Genomic DNA, 16,577 nt, shown 5'->3' on the forward strand with positions numbered 1-16,577 from the left:
CCCTACCCTATGTATCAATCCTGCTTTAGACTCCTCAGTGTCAGGATCATGGCTTGTGCCTTCAGGCCCAGCTGGATTTGTCTCTGATCCTCACAATATCTTGTAATCTAACTTTGTTAGGTCAAGTTCATAAACCACAAAGATCCTCTTCCAAGCAGATCCATCTCTCCTTGCTATTCATTTTCTTTGTAGCCTTAGCTGTCCTGGACCTCACTGTGCAGACCAGGCTGGCCTCAAACTAAACTCAGAGGTCTGCCTGCCTCTGCCTCCGGAGTGCTGGGATTAAAGGGCGAGCACCACCGCCACCCAGCTCCTTCCCAGCTCCTTAAGCTGTTTCATCCTAGGGTTTCCTTGCTGTAGTTCATGGATAAAGACATGCCAATCTCAGAATTTCAGACGAGAAGGAATCACAGAGAACCTTGTATTTTATTCCCTGAGACATTAGATTCTGCTTTGGTAAAGAGGCTGACCTGGGACAGCCAAGGCCAACAAAGCTTATTTGGTAGGTCGCTGAGGCCTGAGGTCAAGTGACTTAAACAAGTCTTTAACATAACTCACTTTATATTCTGTGCATGAGTGTTTTGCCTGCATGACGTGCAGTGCCCAAAAGGCCCAAAAAGAGGACGTCTGATCTCTTCCCATTATAGGGTTGTGACCCCCATGTGCGGGCTGACAGTTAAACCCTGGTCCTCTAGAAGAACATCTAGTACTCTTACTTAGCTGCTGAGCCATCTATCCAACCCCCTAAACTTTGTCTTTGAACTAAGGGTTTGTGCAAGATCAAAGATCTACAGAGATCTAAATGACAATTGACTAACACATCAAGTCAATTTAAATGTCTTAAACTCCAGGATTAAGGTATTGATTTGGGTGTGAGCAGTTGCTTTGGGAGTTAGCCCTGAACCTGAAAGCGATCCTCAAGGGGAATCTTTTCTCTTCCAAGCCGATTGAAAGCTGGGATGGAGTAAGTATAGTGCAGTCACGCGGGGGAGAAGGTGCTCCCTGGTGCCGGCCTCATGTGTTAATCACTCTGGAGAACCTTCCCCATTCCCAGATGCATCTATTGTTACAGCTGAAGGACTTACTCCAAGTCTTTACAAATATTATCTAATGCCACCTCCCACCTGTGAATAGGTATTATCCCTGTTGAGGGGAGATTGGGCCTCACAGAAGTTAAATAATCTTCTAAAGATCAGTGCTAATAAGTGGTTTAGATCTCTAGTTGTGCCAAGGGCTTAACCACTGTACTATTATCTTATGTAATTGTTCACATATATTGTTTCCCCTAATACGGTGTGAGCACCTGGGCCAGGAATCCCACCTCTTTTGTTCATTGTGTGCCTCAACCTCAGGAGCAAAGTAGAGCTTGACGTGGGTGCCAGATAGAGAGGTGTTGGATTAATTAATAGTTACTGCCTTACTTGACTTTGGATTTATTTGTTAGATTGTGTATATGTGGGTATGTACCCGGGAGTCAGGGGCCTGAGGTGGCCAAGGCATTGGATCCCCTGGAGCTGGAGTTGCAAGCAGTTGTGAGCTGGCTTACATGGGCACTAGGAATCAAACTCCAGGTCTGTGAAAGATCCATGCACCGTTTCTCCAGCCCCTTGACTTCGTTGTAGTGCTGGACTTGGGAAAGCTAAGTTGTAGCAACATCATGTGCAATGTTTGGCTGCCATTACGCTGAGCATGTACGGTTCTGTGTTCCTCTCCATGGTCCTGTTAGTAGTTTGGGTCTATAAGGTGAGGCTTCGCCTACTCTAAAAGTTGGCATTCCTATTGGGTTGCTATTCTCTGGCTGTCCTGGAACTTACTATGGAGACCGGAACTCACAGAGATCCGCCTGCCTCTGCTTCCCGAGTGCTGGGATTAAAGGCGTGCGCCAGACCATGAGTTCAGTCCCCAGCGCTGGGGACGAAGCCACCATTCTATGATTTTGGTGAGATGACAAGCTGGGACAGAGATTAGAAAACTGCCAGGTCATGGGGGCCTAAAGCACCTGGAATTTTCTCTAACTTATTTTTTTCTTTCATTTCAGGAGTCGGAAAATTCAGATCCGAAACATTCCACCTCAGCTCCGATGGGAAGTAAGTGTCTGGGGAAATGCACAGTGGGGTGGAGACGGAGACAGAGACAAGGCTCGGTGTCCTTCTGAGTTGGTAGAAATGGCTAGAGAGGTCTCCCCTGGGTGTGGTGTTGGAAGGGTCTCATTTTTGCTCACACCCTGAGATAAGAGGCATTAGGGAGGTAGGGAGAGTGTCCCCTGAGTTTTAGAACTTTATTATGGTAGAGTCTGCCTCAGAGAGTCCCTTAGCACAGAGCCAGGTACATTCTTGCAAACACTGGAGTTGCCCTCAGGAGTAGGAGGCTAAGGAGATGGAACTGAAAAGTGATCAAAATGTCTAGTTCCTGCTGGTGCCCCAGAGCGTTGGCAAGGGGCGTGCGGGGCCCTGGGATACTCAACCATTTTCTACTCCTTCAGGTGCTGGACAGCCTGCTGGCCCAGTATGGAACAGTGGAGAACTGTGAACAAGGTAAGGCTGGGACAAGGGTGAGTGTGCGGGGAGCTGGATGGCTTCAGCACCATGCAGGTCTGTGACCAGATGCCCGGGAAGGTCCAGACAGAGCGGGTGCAGCAGCAGATAGGCTGGGCAACCGGCCCCCGAATGTGCCCGACGCGTGCCCATGTGGAGCCACGAAACCAGACTACTATGGTAGGCGGTCTGGACACCCCTCTTATATTTTTCCTTTTTTGGTTTTTCAAGGCAGAGCCTCACTATGTAGCCCTGGCTATTCCAAAATTTGGAGTATAGATCAGGCTAGCCTTGAACTTTGCCTCCTGATAAAAGTGTGAGCCACCACATCTGATTTATCACCCTTTCTCCTTGTCTGAGCCCCAGGCTTTCAGGAATTACAGTGTTTCAGTAGAAGTTTAAGAATGGAGATTTGGCCGGGCGGTGGTGGCGCACGCCTTTAATCCCAGCACTCGGGAGGCAGAGCCAGGCGGATCTCTGTGAGTTCGAGGCCAGCCTGGGCTACCAAGTGAGTTCCAGGAAAGGCACAAAGCTACACAGAGAAACCCTGTCTCAAAAAACCAAAAAAAAAAAAAAAAAAAAAAAAAAAAAAAAGAATGGAGATTTATGGGGACTGGGTATATTTAGTCCCAGCTGTTGAGTGGCAGAGGCAGGAGGATCTCTGTGTTTCTACAGATCGAGTTCTGAGACAGGCAGGGCTACCCAGAGAAACCAACTCCCCCCCCCCCCCCCCCAAACAGACAGGGTTTATTTGTTAATAGTTTTTGTAGGCAGAATCTTTTGACAGCTGTGCCCACAGAGGAAAGAGTGATAGGAATTCTAAGTCAGACAAAATTAGCTGTCATTTGTGAGGGTCCTCTGTTTCTAGGAGTGTAAATTCTTGCAGAGAAGATGGGCTTGGGGTGGTTAGGTTAGACATAGGGTTGTTATTAGATCTTTTTTTTAAAGCCAGCACGTGAGAGCATTCCATGTTCTTGGGTGTTGTGATGCATACGTGTGTATCCTGTCGTTAAGCCTGTCCGGCTCCTCACCTTGTCAGCTCTCTTCGGTGAGAACATTCAACATCTTGTAGCTCTCTGAAGTACTTGGTGCAGTGTGGTCTATGGCTGTCATAGTCTCCTTGGCTGCCTCTCCCCAGCCTTCCCTTCCCCAATTCTCTCCCAGGCCTTGGCACCCTTAACCATCTTTTTTCTCAGTTCAGCCAGACTGCCTTTCCCCCCCAGCCCTCCTTTTCCTACTTCCTCCCCTTTCCCCTACCTCCCCCCCCCCATCTCCACCTTCCTTTCCCCTTTCCCTTCCATTCTCTACCTTCAGTCTTGAGAGCTTGTAGTTACTTGTCTTTAGAGCCTGGCTTATTTAATTTAACTTGGTAATTTCTGGTTCCATCTAGTCACAGCTGATGGAATTTCTTTTTTCTTTTTTTTTGTTTTTGTTTTTTTCAAGACAAGATTTCTCTGTGAAACAGTCCTGGCTGTCCTGGAACCCACTCTGTAGACCAGGCTGTGAGTTCGAGGCTGGGATTAAAGGCGTGCACCACCACTGCCCGGCTGGGATTTCAATTTTTTAATGACTGAATAGTATTCCAGTCTGTGTGTTGGGGCCAGGTAGGGTGCATGAGTGAGTGAGCGCCCCCTGTTGGCCGCTTTAGATCGGTGCCTTTTCTTCCTTGTGAGTAGTGCAGCAGCCCACTTTTGGAAATCTTCAAGGAGCAGCCATTGCTTTGTCTGAGGTTTAAATATTCATTTCTAAATTCCTTGTGGGAAGGTGCAAGCTGTGTGTGCTGACAGATGATGACAGACCTTGCCTGCCCACCAGCGAAGCGCTGCTTTCTCTGCTCTAATCCTCTGACTTGCCTTTCATCTTAAATGCCAGAGCACAGCGGAATTAGCTGATAGTGGTTGCCCATGCATGCTTTCAGCTGGACTCATGAGTTAGACAGACCAGGGGGCCACTCTGAGCAGCATCTGCCACTGAAACGGACAGGCTTGGTCAGGTTGACACCTGAATCTGTCCCTGGAACCCACATGATGGATGGAGAGAGCTGACTTCCTAAAGTTGTCCTCTGACCTCCACACATCTAAACACACACACACACACACACACACACACACACACACACACACACACAAAATAGTTTTTAAAAAACGAAGAGGAGCCCACAGATGTGCTCAAGGCTCTCACCAGCCGAAGTGGCCTCCAACACAGTCCTTTTTTTTCAAGGTTTATTTATTATGTATACAGTGTTCTGTCTGCATGTGTTCCTGCAGGCCAGAAGAGGGCACCAGATCTCATTACAGATGGTTGTGAGCCACCACGTGGTAGCTGGGAATTGAACTCAAGATCTCTGGAAGAGTAGCCAGCGCTCTTAACCTCTGAGCCATCTCTCCAGCCCAAGCCCCTTTATTTTTAAAAAATATTATTTTTATATTTATTGTGCTTATGTGTGTGCACGCACACTTGCCATGCCCACCTTGTGGAGGTCAGACGACAACTTGGGCGTTGGTTTTCATGTGGGGCCCAGAGATGGGACTCAGGTCCTCAGCCCTGGCAGCAGGTGCCAGCTTTCCGCTGAGCCATCTGCACCAGTCCTTACTTGGTAATGCTAACTTTATGTGTGTGGATGTTGGCCTCCATCTGTGTGTGTCTCCACCACGTGTGTACAGTGGCCCGAAGAGGCCAGCCAAATCGGATTTCCTGGAAGTAGAATTACAGAAGGTTGTAAGCCACCATGTGGGTTCTGGGATCGAACTGGGTCCTGGGGGGGTTCTTAGCCACTGAGCCATCTCTGAGGTATATTTTGAGACAAAGCTTTCCTATATTTTTTGGTTGTGAGACTAGCCTTTAACGGCTGAGCCATCTCGCCAGCCCGACAAAGCTTTCTTTATCATACAGTCCTGAATTCCTGGTCTTTCTGAGACTGCAGGTGCACACCATAATGCTTGGCCTGAGGTTCTTCTGTCTGTCTCTTAATGTAATAACTTCCCATCACTGAAGTAGGTTAGTTTTAGTCCTGCTGGTGAGTTCAAGGTTAGCCTTTAGCTATATAGTGAGCTGCAAGCCAACCTGAGGTGTGTTGAGTGAGACCCTGTCTCACAAAGTCAAAGGTTGAGGGGTGTAGGTCAATACTAGAGTTGTATAGCTCGTGCAAAGGCCCAGGGGTTCAATTTCCAGTGATTCAAAATTAATTAAAAGTAAGGTGGTAACCAACAAATCCAAACTCCGGGATGGGATTGATTCTCATGACGCATAACTGGTGGCCCCAGTGTGCCCCATGCCCACTCTCAAGGTGTTTAGAATGCTGGAGCCTGGAATTCCTTCTCTGGAAAACGTCTTTGTGGATATTCCAAGCTTACAGAATGGATTTAGGTAGTCCCAAGTCACTTGAGGCATTGAGAAAAGGAGACCCAAGCCATTTTCTTGACGACTTACCTCTGTAACTGTCTAATCTCACCCACCAGCTGTTGTTTTTTTGGCTGGTTGGACTTTCCTAGGGTGAGTCTGCCTCCAGAGTAGAGATGTGTGTGGTGGGGGTGCCGGAAAACCTTCGCCAGCCCTGGCACTCCCAGGGTCTCCGGTGAAGGAGGGCGGTCTCCTGGGAAGTGTCTTTTCACTTGTCCTCTGAGTATATTCTAGGGCTCCGTAGTCCCGTGCTCCACCTACAAACAGGCTTGAGTTTGTTGGCAGCGCTAACTCTGGTGGTCCGTTGGTCTTCTACAGTGAACACAGAAAAGTGAAACAGCCGTGGTCAACGTCAGCCTACTCGTAACCGGGAGCAGGACCAGGCAGTGAGTACCTCAGAAGTGGGACTGGGGGTCTCCAGAGGGGTGTTGGAGATGGGTTCTACTCAGACCCCTGTGGGTAGGGTCCAGGCAGGCTGGAATCCTCAGCTGCCTTCTGGTGTTGGATCCCACAAAAGGTCTTTTCAGGGGGCCATGTTTCCTTGATGTTTTGTTTCAGAAGTGAGAAATTTACCCATAAAGATGAATGGGGAGGGGGGGTCGACTAGGAGAGGAGATTGTCTCAGTACCCAGGACTGCAGAGTCCTGTATGTGTCGATGGCGCCATCTATTGGTTATGAGGGGGACCTGCCTCGTTCAAAAAAAAAAAAAAAAACCGAAGGTGGATCAAAAGTGTTTCCCGTTTGAGACCATAGTGACCTCCAGTTCACTTACACAGGCAAGGGCTACCCCAGACTCCTGATTTTCCTACCCCCTATTTCCTGAACGTTGGGATTGTAGGTGTGGGTTGCTGCTCCTGGATCCAGTGTGTGATGCAGGATGGTTCAGAGCCCAGCTGCTGTCCCCACCACCACCATCACAGGTCCCAGCTCCTTAGCCCTTAGGTCCAGCATTTACAGTTCTCACTCCCTGGGTGGACAGACCACACGCTGTGTACACTGATTGTTTCTAGCCCTACCTGGTTGTCACAGGGTTTTGCCACATTTTGTTGTTTGGTTTTCTTGCTTCAACATTTTCCAGTGGTCTTAAGTGGAAAAGCATGAGGCCTTGCTGTATTGATGACTTTTCCCTTAGTTTAGACTGGAAGATTCCCTAGAGATGGGGTGGCAGACAGGTGGTCAGCTCCCCATCTGCAGTGTGGTCCCAGCTGTAGCCGGTGCTTTGTGGAAGGAGGCACTGGATGTGATTGGCATGGTTGGAGTGACCGCTGGACTTCTCTCTGTCCCCAGAGCCATTATGAAGCTCAATGGCCACCAGCTGGAGAACCATGCCCTGAAGGTCTCCTACATACCTGATGAGCAGATAGCCCAGGGTCCCGAGAACGGGCGCCGTGGAGGCTTTGGCTCTCGGGGCCAGCCCCGGCAAGGATCCCCTGTGGCATCGGGTGCTCCGGCCAAGCAGCAGCAAGTAGACATCCCCCTCCGGCTCTTGGTTCCCACGCAGTATGTAGGCGCTATCATCGGCAAGGAGGGTGCCACCATCCGCAACATCACAAAACAGACTCAATCCAAGTGAGTACTGGGAGAGGGAGGCTGGGTACAGGAAACAGATTGGGGCCCGGAGAGGCTCCTGGGAATTGTTGTTTGGGACGGGGTCACTCTTGCCATATTACCTTTGTGTGGAGGCTGGGCAAACGGGAGACAGAATGGGTCTCTGGGCCGTACACTGTCACCTACAGTTTCCATAATTCCTTGTATCAAGTTGCTCCAGGAAACCCAGTCCTGTGAGTTGAGTCCCTCACTCCTCAGGTATTCTGTGATAAGTGGCCGCTTGATGGCCACAGCGTGGCTAAAGTCAGGGCCCTTTGCCACAAGTCATAATTACGTCCCACCTCACACTGTAGTGTAGTCACCCGCTTCCCTTATCTTCATAGTCGATCGATCGGTGCTTATGGGAAAGAAGAGCTCGGTTGTGTCCTTATTCATAGAAAATCGTTTATTTCCTTGTAGTTGGGACAGTGTGTCTCCCTGGTACAGTGTTTGAAAAAGGACACTAGAAGGGGAAAACAGCTTCATAGCCACACACACCTGGCAGTGTCCCCACCCAGCAGCTGTGAGGTGTTTGGCATTGTCCTCTCCAGCCACCTCCTGACAGGCTGGCAGAGCAGCACCCGCCATGGTTCCCTGGCCCTCTCTTTACTTCCCGGTTCTACACTTGACAGGCCCCATTCCAAGGAGAGTGGGCTCTGTGCTTTGATAGGAGGTGGGAAGGGGTGTTACTGGAGACACGCTAACGGGCTTTGTCCTTGTGGTCCTCAGGATAGACGTGCATAGGAAGGAGAACGCGGGAGCTGCCGAGAAGGCCATCAGTGTGCACTCAACCCCTGAAGGCTGCTCCTCGGCGTGTAAGATGATCTTGGAGATAATGCACAAGGAGGCGAAGGACACCAAAACGTAAGATCGGCTGCACTTCTGGGGACTGCTGCCCCCCAACCCACCCCCCCCCCCCTTTTTTTTTTTTTGCTGTGCTGAGTCAAGCCTCAGGCTTCACACTTGCCAGGCGGACGCTTGGCTGCTGGGCCACACCCCAGCCTCTACTTGTAATTGCTCATATCAGCGATACAGAGGTTAGGAGAGAGTCGTAAACGGCACAAAAACATAGTCTAAGATCTTTACTTGTATAATCATCTAGAAATTTTATGTGCTCAGTGTCTCCGTTTGTGTCCATATATATGGATGTGTGTGTGTTTGAGTCCACATAGATGGAGTGTGTGTAGGAGAGTGTGCATGTGTCAGCACAGAGGGTCAGGCTGAAATGCTGCTCTCTACCATTATAATTTTGTGTGTGTCAACACGTCTATCAGTAAATCTAAAGCCCCCACAGAGACAGAAGTGACGCAGGACTTGAACTATAGCACAGTGACATGGGGTAGATGCTTGCATACATGAGAACCTGGGTGTGGGCCCCACTAATGCAAAGAAGTACAGGGGATTCACTTCCAGTACCTTCGGAGTTGGGGTTCTTTGGTGTGGGTGGCAGTATTTGAGGCTGGATCTCACTGTAGCCCAAGATAACCTTGAACTCTCCTGTAATCCTGCCTCCCAAGTGCTGAGATTAGTTTCTTTTTGTTTTCTTTGAATGGCTCTGGAGTTGGAGAGACGGCTCAGCCATTAAGAGTGGATAGTGCTCTATTAGAGGACCAGAATTCGGATCCCACCATTCATGTCGGGTAGCTCACAAACTTGAAACTCAAGCTCTAAGGGGTCAGTGCCCCCCTTTCTGACATCCATGGGCATCTTCACACATTCCCGCTGTCTCTCTATCTCTCTGTGTGTGTCTCTCTGTCTCTCACACACACACACTTAAAAGAGAGAGTCTTTCACAGTCCGGGTTAGGAGCTTACGGTCCTCCTGCCTACCCTGATAATAGGTGGGCATCATCACACTATTTCGGGTGGTTTTGTTCGTCTGGCTTTTTTATTTGTTCTGTTGTTTTTCATGATAGGGTTTCTTGTCCTAGAACTCACTCTGTAGACCATATGTGCCTGCCTCTGCCTCCCAAGTGCTGGGATTAAATGCAGGCATTTCGTTTCGTTTCTTTTTTTTTTTTTTGAGACAAGGTTCTCTGTGTAAGTTCTGGGATTCACTCTGTAGACCAGGCTAGCTAGCCTCAAACTCAGATATACTCTGCCTCCTAAGTGCTAGATTAAAGGCGCTTGCCACCCCGGTCCGCTCAGTTGTTACTTTCTTGTTACAGCTTTATTGGGATTCAATTAGTACAAAAATGTTGTTTGTAGACATGTCGCCTAGATTGGCCTAGAATTCCTGGGCTCAGTGGATCCTCAGCCTAGAGTATCTGAGACTGTAGGCACATGCCACCATGTCTGGCTTAATTGTGTATTATTTCCCTTTTCTTTCTGCTCCCTCAACCCCTTCACCTTGGGGGTGGACAGCTCAGCTAAATTCCTGAGCTAAATTCTCAGACCCTATCTCACCTGCTTTTCCTGTGTCCAGTTTGGTGATTTTTCGAGTGTCCAGTTTGAGTTTCGATTTGTATATGGTAGTACCTGTTGAAACCATGATCACAGTTGAGAGAAAGCTTTAGCTCCCAGATTTCATCCTGCTTCCCACAGGCCATCCTCATCCACCATTTCTCTGTAAACCACTGATCTGCTGGGTTTTGTAATCCTGTGATACTCGATTTGTGGTTTGTCCTGGGATTGTTCGTTGTGAGTGACCCCATGGTTGAGTCTTTGTTGGCATTATTGACTGTCCCCCTTCCTCCCCCCCAGGGCAGATGAGGTTCCCCTGAAGATCCTGGCCCATAATAACTTTGTGGGGCGACTCATTGGCAAGGAAGGAAGGAACTTGAAGAAGGTGGAGCAGGACACGGAGACAAAGATCACCATCTCCTCGTAAGGCTCTCAATGGGTCCCTTTACTGGCGTGGCGAGCATGGGGCCTGGGGTACCAGGGATTTCAGTGCTCAGCCTTAGTACCTGCCTCTTAAATTGGGCACTGCTTCCGTTGGCATAAGGCAAACAGGAGAAGTGATGAGATCATTTTCTACCTCTTGATAAGGGCTGGGACACCCCACCTCTTGGCACAGTCTACCTCTGCATCTCCAGGAAAGCCTGCAGCTAGGGTGTGGGCTTTAGGAATGTCTGCCACTGTGAGAGGTGCACAAACCTTGCTCCTTTTTAGCCTGGGCATGCTGGGCTGCCTCAGAAGACCCAGTGAAAGGTACAAGTTAGCTATTTGTAAGCACCCTGCCTCTCCATTTCCTTAGAGACTGACCTGTTTGCAGGGTAACTCTTCTGTAAAACAGCACAGATAAGGACCGCCTGCAGCAATCCTGCATGTGTGGCCACCACACCTCTCACAGTAGGTTCTGTTCCCACAGAAGGGATTTCCGTGCTTGTTCTGTGCTCCTTGCCTGGTCACCTGAGGCTGGAGATAACTTAGCCAGCCTTTAGAAACGCTGGCCCTGTAACTCAGCTGCTCTTTGACCTTGTCCCTGGCTGGGGCCTGGTCCAGTCCTTCCTTGTCCCCTGCTTGACACGGCCCTGCTCTCCTGCCAGGCTCCAGGATCTCACTCTCTATAACCCCGAGAGGACCATCACCGTGAAGGGGGCCATTGAGAACTGCTGCAGGGCTGAGCAAGAGATCATGAAGAAAGTGCGAGAGGCCTACGAGAATGATGTGGCTGCCATGAGTGTGAGTGAAAGGCGGCATCCTCCTGTGTTTGTGCAGGGAGTTGAACCCAGACCCTGGAGATAGGCAAAAGCTGTACCCTGAACTACATCCCTAGCCCCTCAGCACCCTTCTCTGAACTTAGGGCAGGGCTCCTCATCTGGCTCCTGAGGTGGGGTTGGGGCATAATCTTGGGTTTCATGGGTTTTTATACTTTAGCCAATCTAGATTGGCTAAAACTTGTGTACCGTAGTAGACAGAAGGGTCACAATTTCAACTTTTTCTGGGAGAAGACTTCACCATGTAGGCTAGAACTGAATTCAGTCCTCCTGCCTTGACTCGCAAGTGCTGGGATTACTGGCATGTGCCACCACACCCAGCTCATAGGGTGTGTGTGGTGTGTGTGTGTGTGTGTGTGTGTGGTTATGTGTATGCAGAGACCAGAGGAGGACATCAGATGTCCTGCTCTTTCACTCATCCCCTTATTCTATTCAGACACAGTCATTTACAAACCTGAAATTAGGTGCTAGAATTAGGTGAGTAACAGCGAAACCCAGCAATCCTGTCTCTGTCCTCCAAACCCCACTGGGCTTAGGGACATGGTATTGACACTCAGGTCCTCAGTGCTCTTTCCCACTGAACCATCTTCCCTGTCCCTACCACAGATTTTGCTTGTCACCATCTGGTCTTGTTTGAGACAGGGTCTCAGCATGTAGCCCAGGCTGGCTTGGAACTTGATAAATAGAACCATCCTCTAACTCATAGAGATTGATCTGCCTCTGTCTCCCAATAATGGGATTCTGTTCTCCCCATGCCCTGTCCCATCTTGGACTTTGATAGGATAGGATAGGGGATAGGATATTTAGCAGAAAGGGTCGGAACTACTTGGGCCCCAGGAATCAAAGGGAAAGTCCCAGTTTCTCACAGAGGGGCGTCACATTCAGACTATGGGCCTGTTTTGTTTCCATCAACGTGGCAGAAACAAATAGGAAGCCTGCCGGTTGCCTTCCTGCTCGGACATACCAGTTTAGTCCAGTGAGGACATCTCCATGGCTCAAGAGAACCCACAATGCCAGGCAGGTTTTGACAGAAGCAAATAACTCCTGTGGGGAGCTGACTTGCGCTGGGGGTGCCTGCTCCTGTAGGTTCTCCAGAGCCACACACCAGGGCCCAAGACCCCTCAGCAAGCTGAGCTCACAGGCCAGGCTCACCGGGGCCTGTGGGCAAGCTGAGCTCACAGACCAGCCTCACCGGGGCCTGTGGGCAAGCTGACCTGGACCTCCCGTCTCTCCTCCAGTTACAGTCCCACCTCATCCCCGGTCTCAACCTGGCTGCTGTAGGTCTATTCCCAGCTTCATCCAGTGCGGTCCCACCACCTCCCAGCAGCGTCACTGGGGCTGCCCCCTATAGCTCCTTCATGGTAGGTGGAAGGTCTTATTATCAGGGACCCATGGAAGTCGGGGGAGGGGACATTGGCAGGACGGAGGGAAGAGAGACCTGCAGGCAGAATGCCAGCTCCAAGGAGGGCAGCCCGCCGAGGTAGCTCCTGTGGTGGCGGGGGCAGCTTTGCACTGGATTTTGCTTCCCTTTAGCTAGAGGGGGGCTAAAAGGAACCCGTGGTGTCCTTTCATGGCCCAGGGTGCAGCTGGGTACCCGCATCTGTTTCTTTGGGAGGTTGTGAGGAAATTGGGTAGAGGGGCTCCTGGGTCTTGCCTCACCCCACTCCCTGGTCCTTTAGTAAGGAGTCTCTTGTCCTGGCAGCAGGCTCCGGAGCAGGAGATGGTCCAAGTGTTCATCCCCGCCCAGGCTGTGGGCGCCATCATCGGCAAGAAAGGGCAGCACATCAAACAGCTCTCACGGTTTGCCAGCGCCTCCATCAAGGTGATTTGCTTTGAGATCTTCCAGGTCTAGTGTGAACCCCAGCTCCCTTCACACTTTGGGGAATGAAAGCCCAGTCCCCAATGGGTGTCTTAAGTACTTCTAGGTTTCCAGGCTATAGAAGAGACAATATTACGAATACTGCAGGCTGAAATATTGCCCAAAATAGAATGGACCCAGTCCCGGCCCATCTCTTTTTGGGAGGGGGAGGGAGGTTTTTCGAGACAAGGTTTCTCTGTAGCTTCGCGCCTTTCCTGGAACTCACTCTGTAGCCCAGGCTGGCCTTGAACTCACAGAGATCCACCTGCCTCTGCCTCCCAAGTGCTGGGATTAAAGTCGGGCGCCACCACCTTCCCGCCAGTCCCCAGCCCCTTTCTAAACCAATACCCCAACCCCTTGCTGGACTCTGTCAAGTCTCAGTGTCCTGGTGTGGGATGTAGGAAGCAGGCGGGGCCTAGCAGTGAGCACCATGTACTGGTTGTCTTTGCTCCCTGGATCCAGGATCCAGGAGAGTGAGGGGCCTCTCATCACAAAACCAGTGCTGTTAATCTTACGGGTCCAGATTCATGGGTTTCATTCTATGGCATTTAAAGCTTTGTGATTCCCTCCCCGACCCCGAGAGGTGTAGCCACTACCTTCTCTATTTCATAATTCCCTGCCTCTCGGCAGCCCCCTGCTAAAACCCTCAGATGGGGTGGTGGCGGGGAACAGTCCTGCTGCAGAAGCATCACTGAGGCAGGTCCTACTAGCTGCTGCCCATGCTGTCTTCACAGGTCTCGTGTGCAGACAGGAACTTGGGTTTGAGACTTTTTCTTCTCTTTATCTCAGAGTGGGCGATGGGAGGGAACTAGAGGGGATGGCGATGCCTCCGTCTTCCTCGGGAAGCAGCCCCCTCTGACCACCTGTGTGCTTTGTAGATTGCTCCCCCAGAAACACCTGACTCCAAAGTTCGGATGGTTATCATTACTGGACCCCCAGAGGCTCAGTTCAAGGTTTGGTCTATATTGCTTTTCCAGGGTGGGTACAGGGGAGGTGAGGTTGGGAACCTAACGTGCAGGGAAAAGGCTGGGACAGCTTCTCTTTGCCGTCAGATTACTGTCACGGGTCCACAGCTGCAAAGCTACTTTCAAAGTGCCGGCAAGCTTAATTTCTGTTCATTTCCACTCACTTCCTCACAGTCCACACAGGAATGTGAGAAAGAGGGGCATCCGAGGTGTTTGCATTTGATGCCGACACCCCTTCTTTTTATGTCTCCACCCTTCACTTGATCTGTGAGGATAGAGACTGAGTAGCTAATTGTTGCCATTCATGGTTGTGATGCGTCAGTACTGCCACATCCCAGAACCTGTAAGTGGGACATCCTTTGAAGTATTTACTCATTTCCTCTTTAGGAGGGAGTTGGGAAGAGATTAAGGCAGGGTCTCAGTATGTAACTCTAGCTGGCCCAGAACTAGTTCTGCAGACCTGGTTGGCTATGAACTTGTGGTGATCCTCCTGCCTCCGTAGTGCTGGGATATTGATTTACTCGTGGCTCATGTCTGACGGTCTCCAGCGTTACAGATAACCAGGGGACCATTGGAAGTCACCCCTAGGGACTGTCACCACTTGTCTCAGCTGCTGGTCCTCGGGAGGGTTCTGGCCACTTGGATGCTCTTAAAGAGCCTGGACTGGAGCCTGGGGGCCACGTGCCTGCCTTCCACCTGGATACATGGCTGCTCTAACCATGACCTCCACTCCCTAGGCTCAGGGAAGAATCTATGGCAAACTAAAAGAAGAGAATTTCTTTGGTCCCAAGGAGGAAGTAAAGCTGGAGACCCACATACGGGTACCAGCTTCAGCGGCTGGCCGGGTCATCGGCAAAGGCGGCAAAACGGTGAGCTCCGAGGGCCGACAGCACCAGGCCTCGCTCGCTAACCCCCCCCCCCCTTTTGTCCAGCGTTCTCCCTCTCACCCTCCTCTGTCCACTGACTTGACTCTAGTTCCCAGGCCCGGCGCCATTCACCCTCCTCCGGGCCCACGGTGTCTGGTTTTTCTTTTTGTGGTGCTAAGTCTTGAACCCAGGACCTCATGCACTGAACACAGCATTCCCCCACGAGCTGCCCTCCTCCTCTTCCTCTGCATCTCGCTGCTCTGAGCTTCTCTCTGGCTGCCCCGCCCCTAGGTGAACGAGCTGCAGAACCTGACGGCCGCCGAGGTGGTAGTGCCAAGAGACCAGACCCCGGATGAGAACGACCAAGTCATCGTTAAGATCATCGGGCATTTCTATGCCAGCCAGGTATGTACTATCTTCCCCCACCTCCAGAGGGCTCAGGAGCCAGGAGCAGGGAAACGAGGCCTCTCAAGGTTGTGACCTGCACGGGTCCTCTGGGAGCTCCCCATACCTGCCTGCCCTGGCCTAGTTGGTCTGGTTCAGTTGCAGGAGTGAGGGTGGGAATGTTGTCCTCTTTACACTCTTCAGTGTCTCTAGGGGTGAAAGTGCTTATCACCAAACACAAACCCGAGTGCAGTCTCCAGTACCCGTGTGTTCGCAGAGAGAGCCAGCTTCTGGACATTGTCTTCTGAACGAAGTGTGCAGATGCACACAATTCATACATTAACGGTTTCCAAGTATATTGTGTATGACACATAATGGTTGGATCTAGTATATATTCATAGTCTCCTTAGTTGTCCTGAACCCCGTCTGCACTGGATAAGAAGTTAGTATTCAACTTTGTCCATGGAATGATAACAGTCAAACCCCGGGATTCTCTCTGTTCCCTGTTTACCCTCTGGCCTACCATATAGATGAGGCTGCCCCTCCACTCTGAGTAATCCTGCTTCCGCCTCCTTAAAGCTGGGGTTGCAGGTAAGTCACCACACCTGGCTTTGTGCTGTCCCAACTCTTCATCATCCCCTTTCCCACTGTCACAGGGGTGCCTCCGAAGCCAGAAAGCAGTGCCAATCTCAGGTTCAAATCTGGTTGACCTTGAGCAGGGGGAGGAAAAGGTTGACTCTCCTCAACCCTCAGCACGTCCCAGTGTTACACATCTTCAGCTTACCAATGTGCTGTGGCCCTTGGGGGCTGTTTGAGCAGGCAGGGCCAGAACTTTCAGCCCAACCCACAGACCCTCTCTGCTGAGTTATCTGGTATGGGTAGCTTTCTTTTAAGATCTTTGAGAAACAGTGACAGCCTCGGGAATGATACCTAAGGTTTAGGATTATGCTGGACCCAGCCCTGTCTCACAGGCTTTGTCTGTATTAACTCAGTTAAGCCTCACAAGAACTGCGTTATTCTAATGAGGGAGATGAGGCTGGTGAGGACAAATGGTGGATCCCCGCTCACACGGTTCTGGGTGCGTTGCCGACAGTATTTCAGGTGTTCCCAAAAGAACAGTGGAAATCTATGTGAAAAGCTGCAAGGCCAGTGAGCTCTCTCCCTTCCTCCTTCCTTCCTTCCGTCCCTTGTGTGTGCTGGCTTGCGTCCACGCGTGCGGATTCACTATGTAGCCTAGACTGGCCTCAAACTCTCGGGCCTTCATTTCACGTGTTGATTGTGTGTATGGATTACCATACTTGGTCTGAACTCATAAATTCTGA

The 16,577-nt window shown here is 50.6% G+C and overlaps 1 protein-coding gene across 1 annotated transcript in view; it reads left to right on the top strand.

Moving 5' to 3' along the window:
• The window catches only part of Igf2bp1 (insulin like growth factor 2 mRNA binding protein 1), a 41,943-nt gene that overhangs the window by 24,513 nt on the left and 853 nt on the right, over positions 1–16,577 (top strand). The window contains 13 exon segments of the mRNA XM_052757738.1: positions 2,039–2,087; positions 2,483–2,534; positions 6,252–6,262; positions 6,264–6,319; positions 7,222–7,503; positions 8,251–8,385; positions 10,224–10,346; positions 11,012–11,147; positions 12,421–12,543; positions 12,885–13,004; positions 13,919–13,993; positions 14,743–14,874; positions 15,163–15,276. Coding sequence (XP_052613698.1) covers positions 2,039–2,087; positions 2,483–2,534; positions 6,252–6,262; positions 6,264–6,319; positions 7,222–7,503; positions 8,251–8,385; positions 10,224–10,346; positions 11,012–11,147; positions 12,421–12,543; positions 12,885–13,004; positions 13,919–13,993; positions 14,743–14,874; positions 15,163–15,276 — 1,408 coding nt within the window.

This window comes from Peromyscus californicus, unplaced genomic scaffold (genome assembly GCF_007827085.1).
Source record: "Peromyscus californicus insignis strain IS unplaced genomic scaffold, ASM782708v3 Scaffold_3__1_contigs__length_106647218, whole genome shotgun sequence".
Taxonomy (NCBI): Eukaryota; Metazoa; Chordata; class Mammalia; order Rodentia; family Cricetidae; genus Peromyscus; species Peromyscus californicus.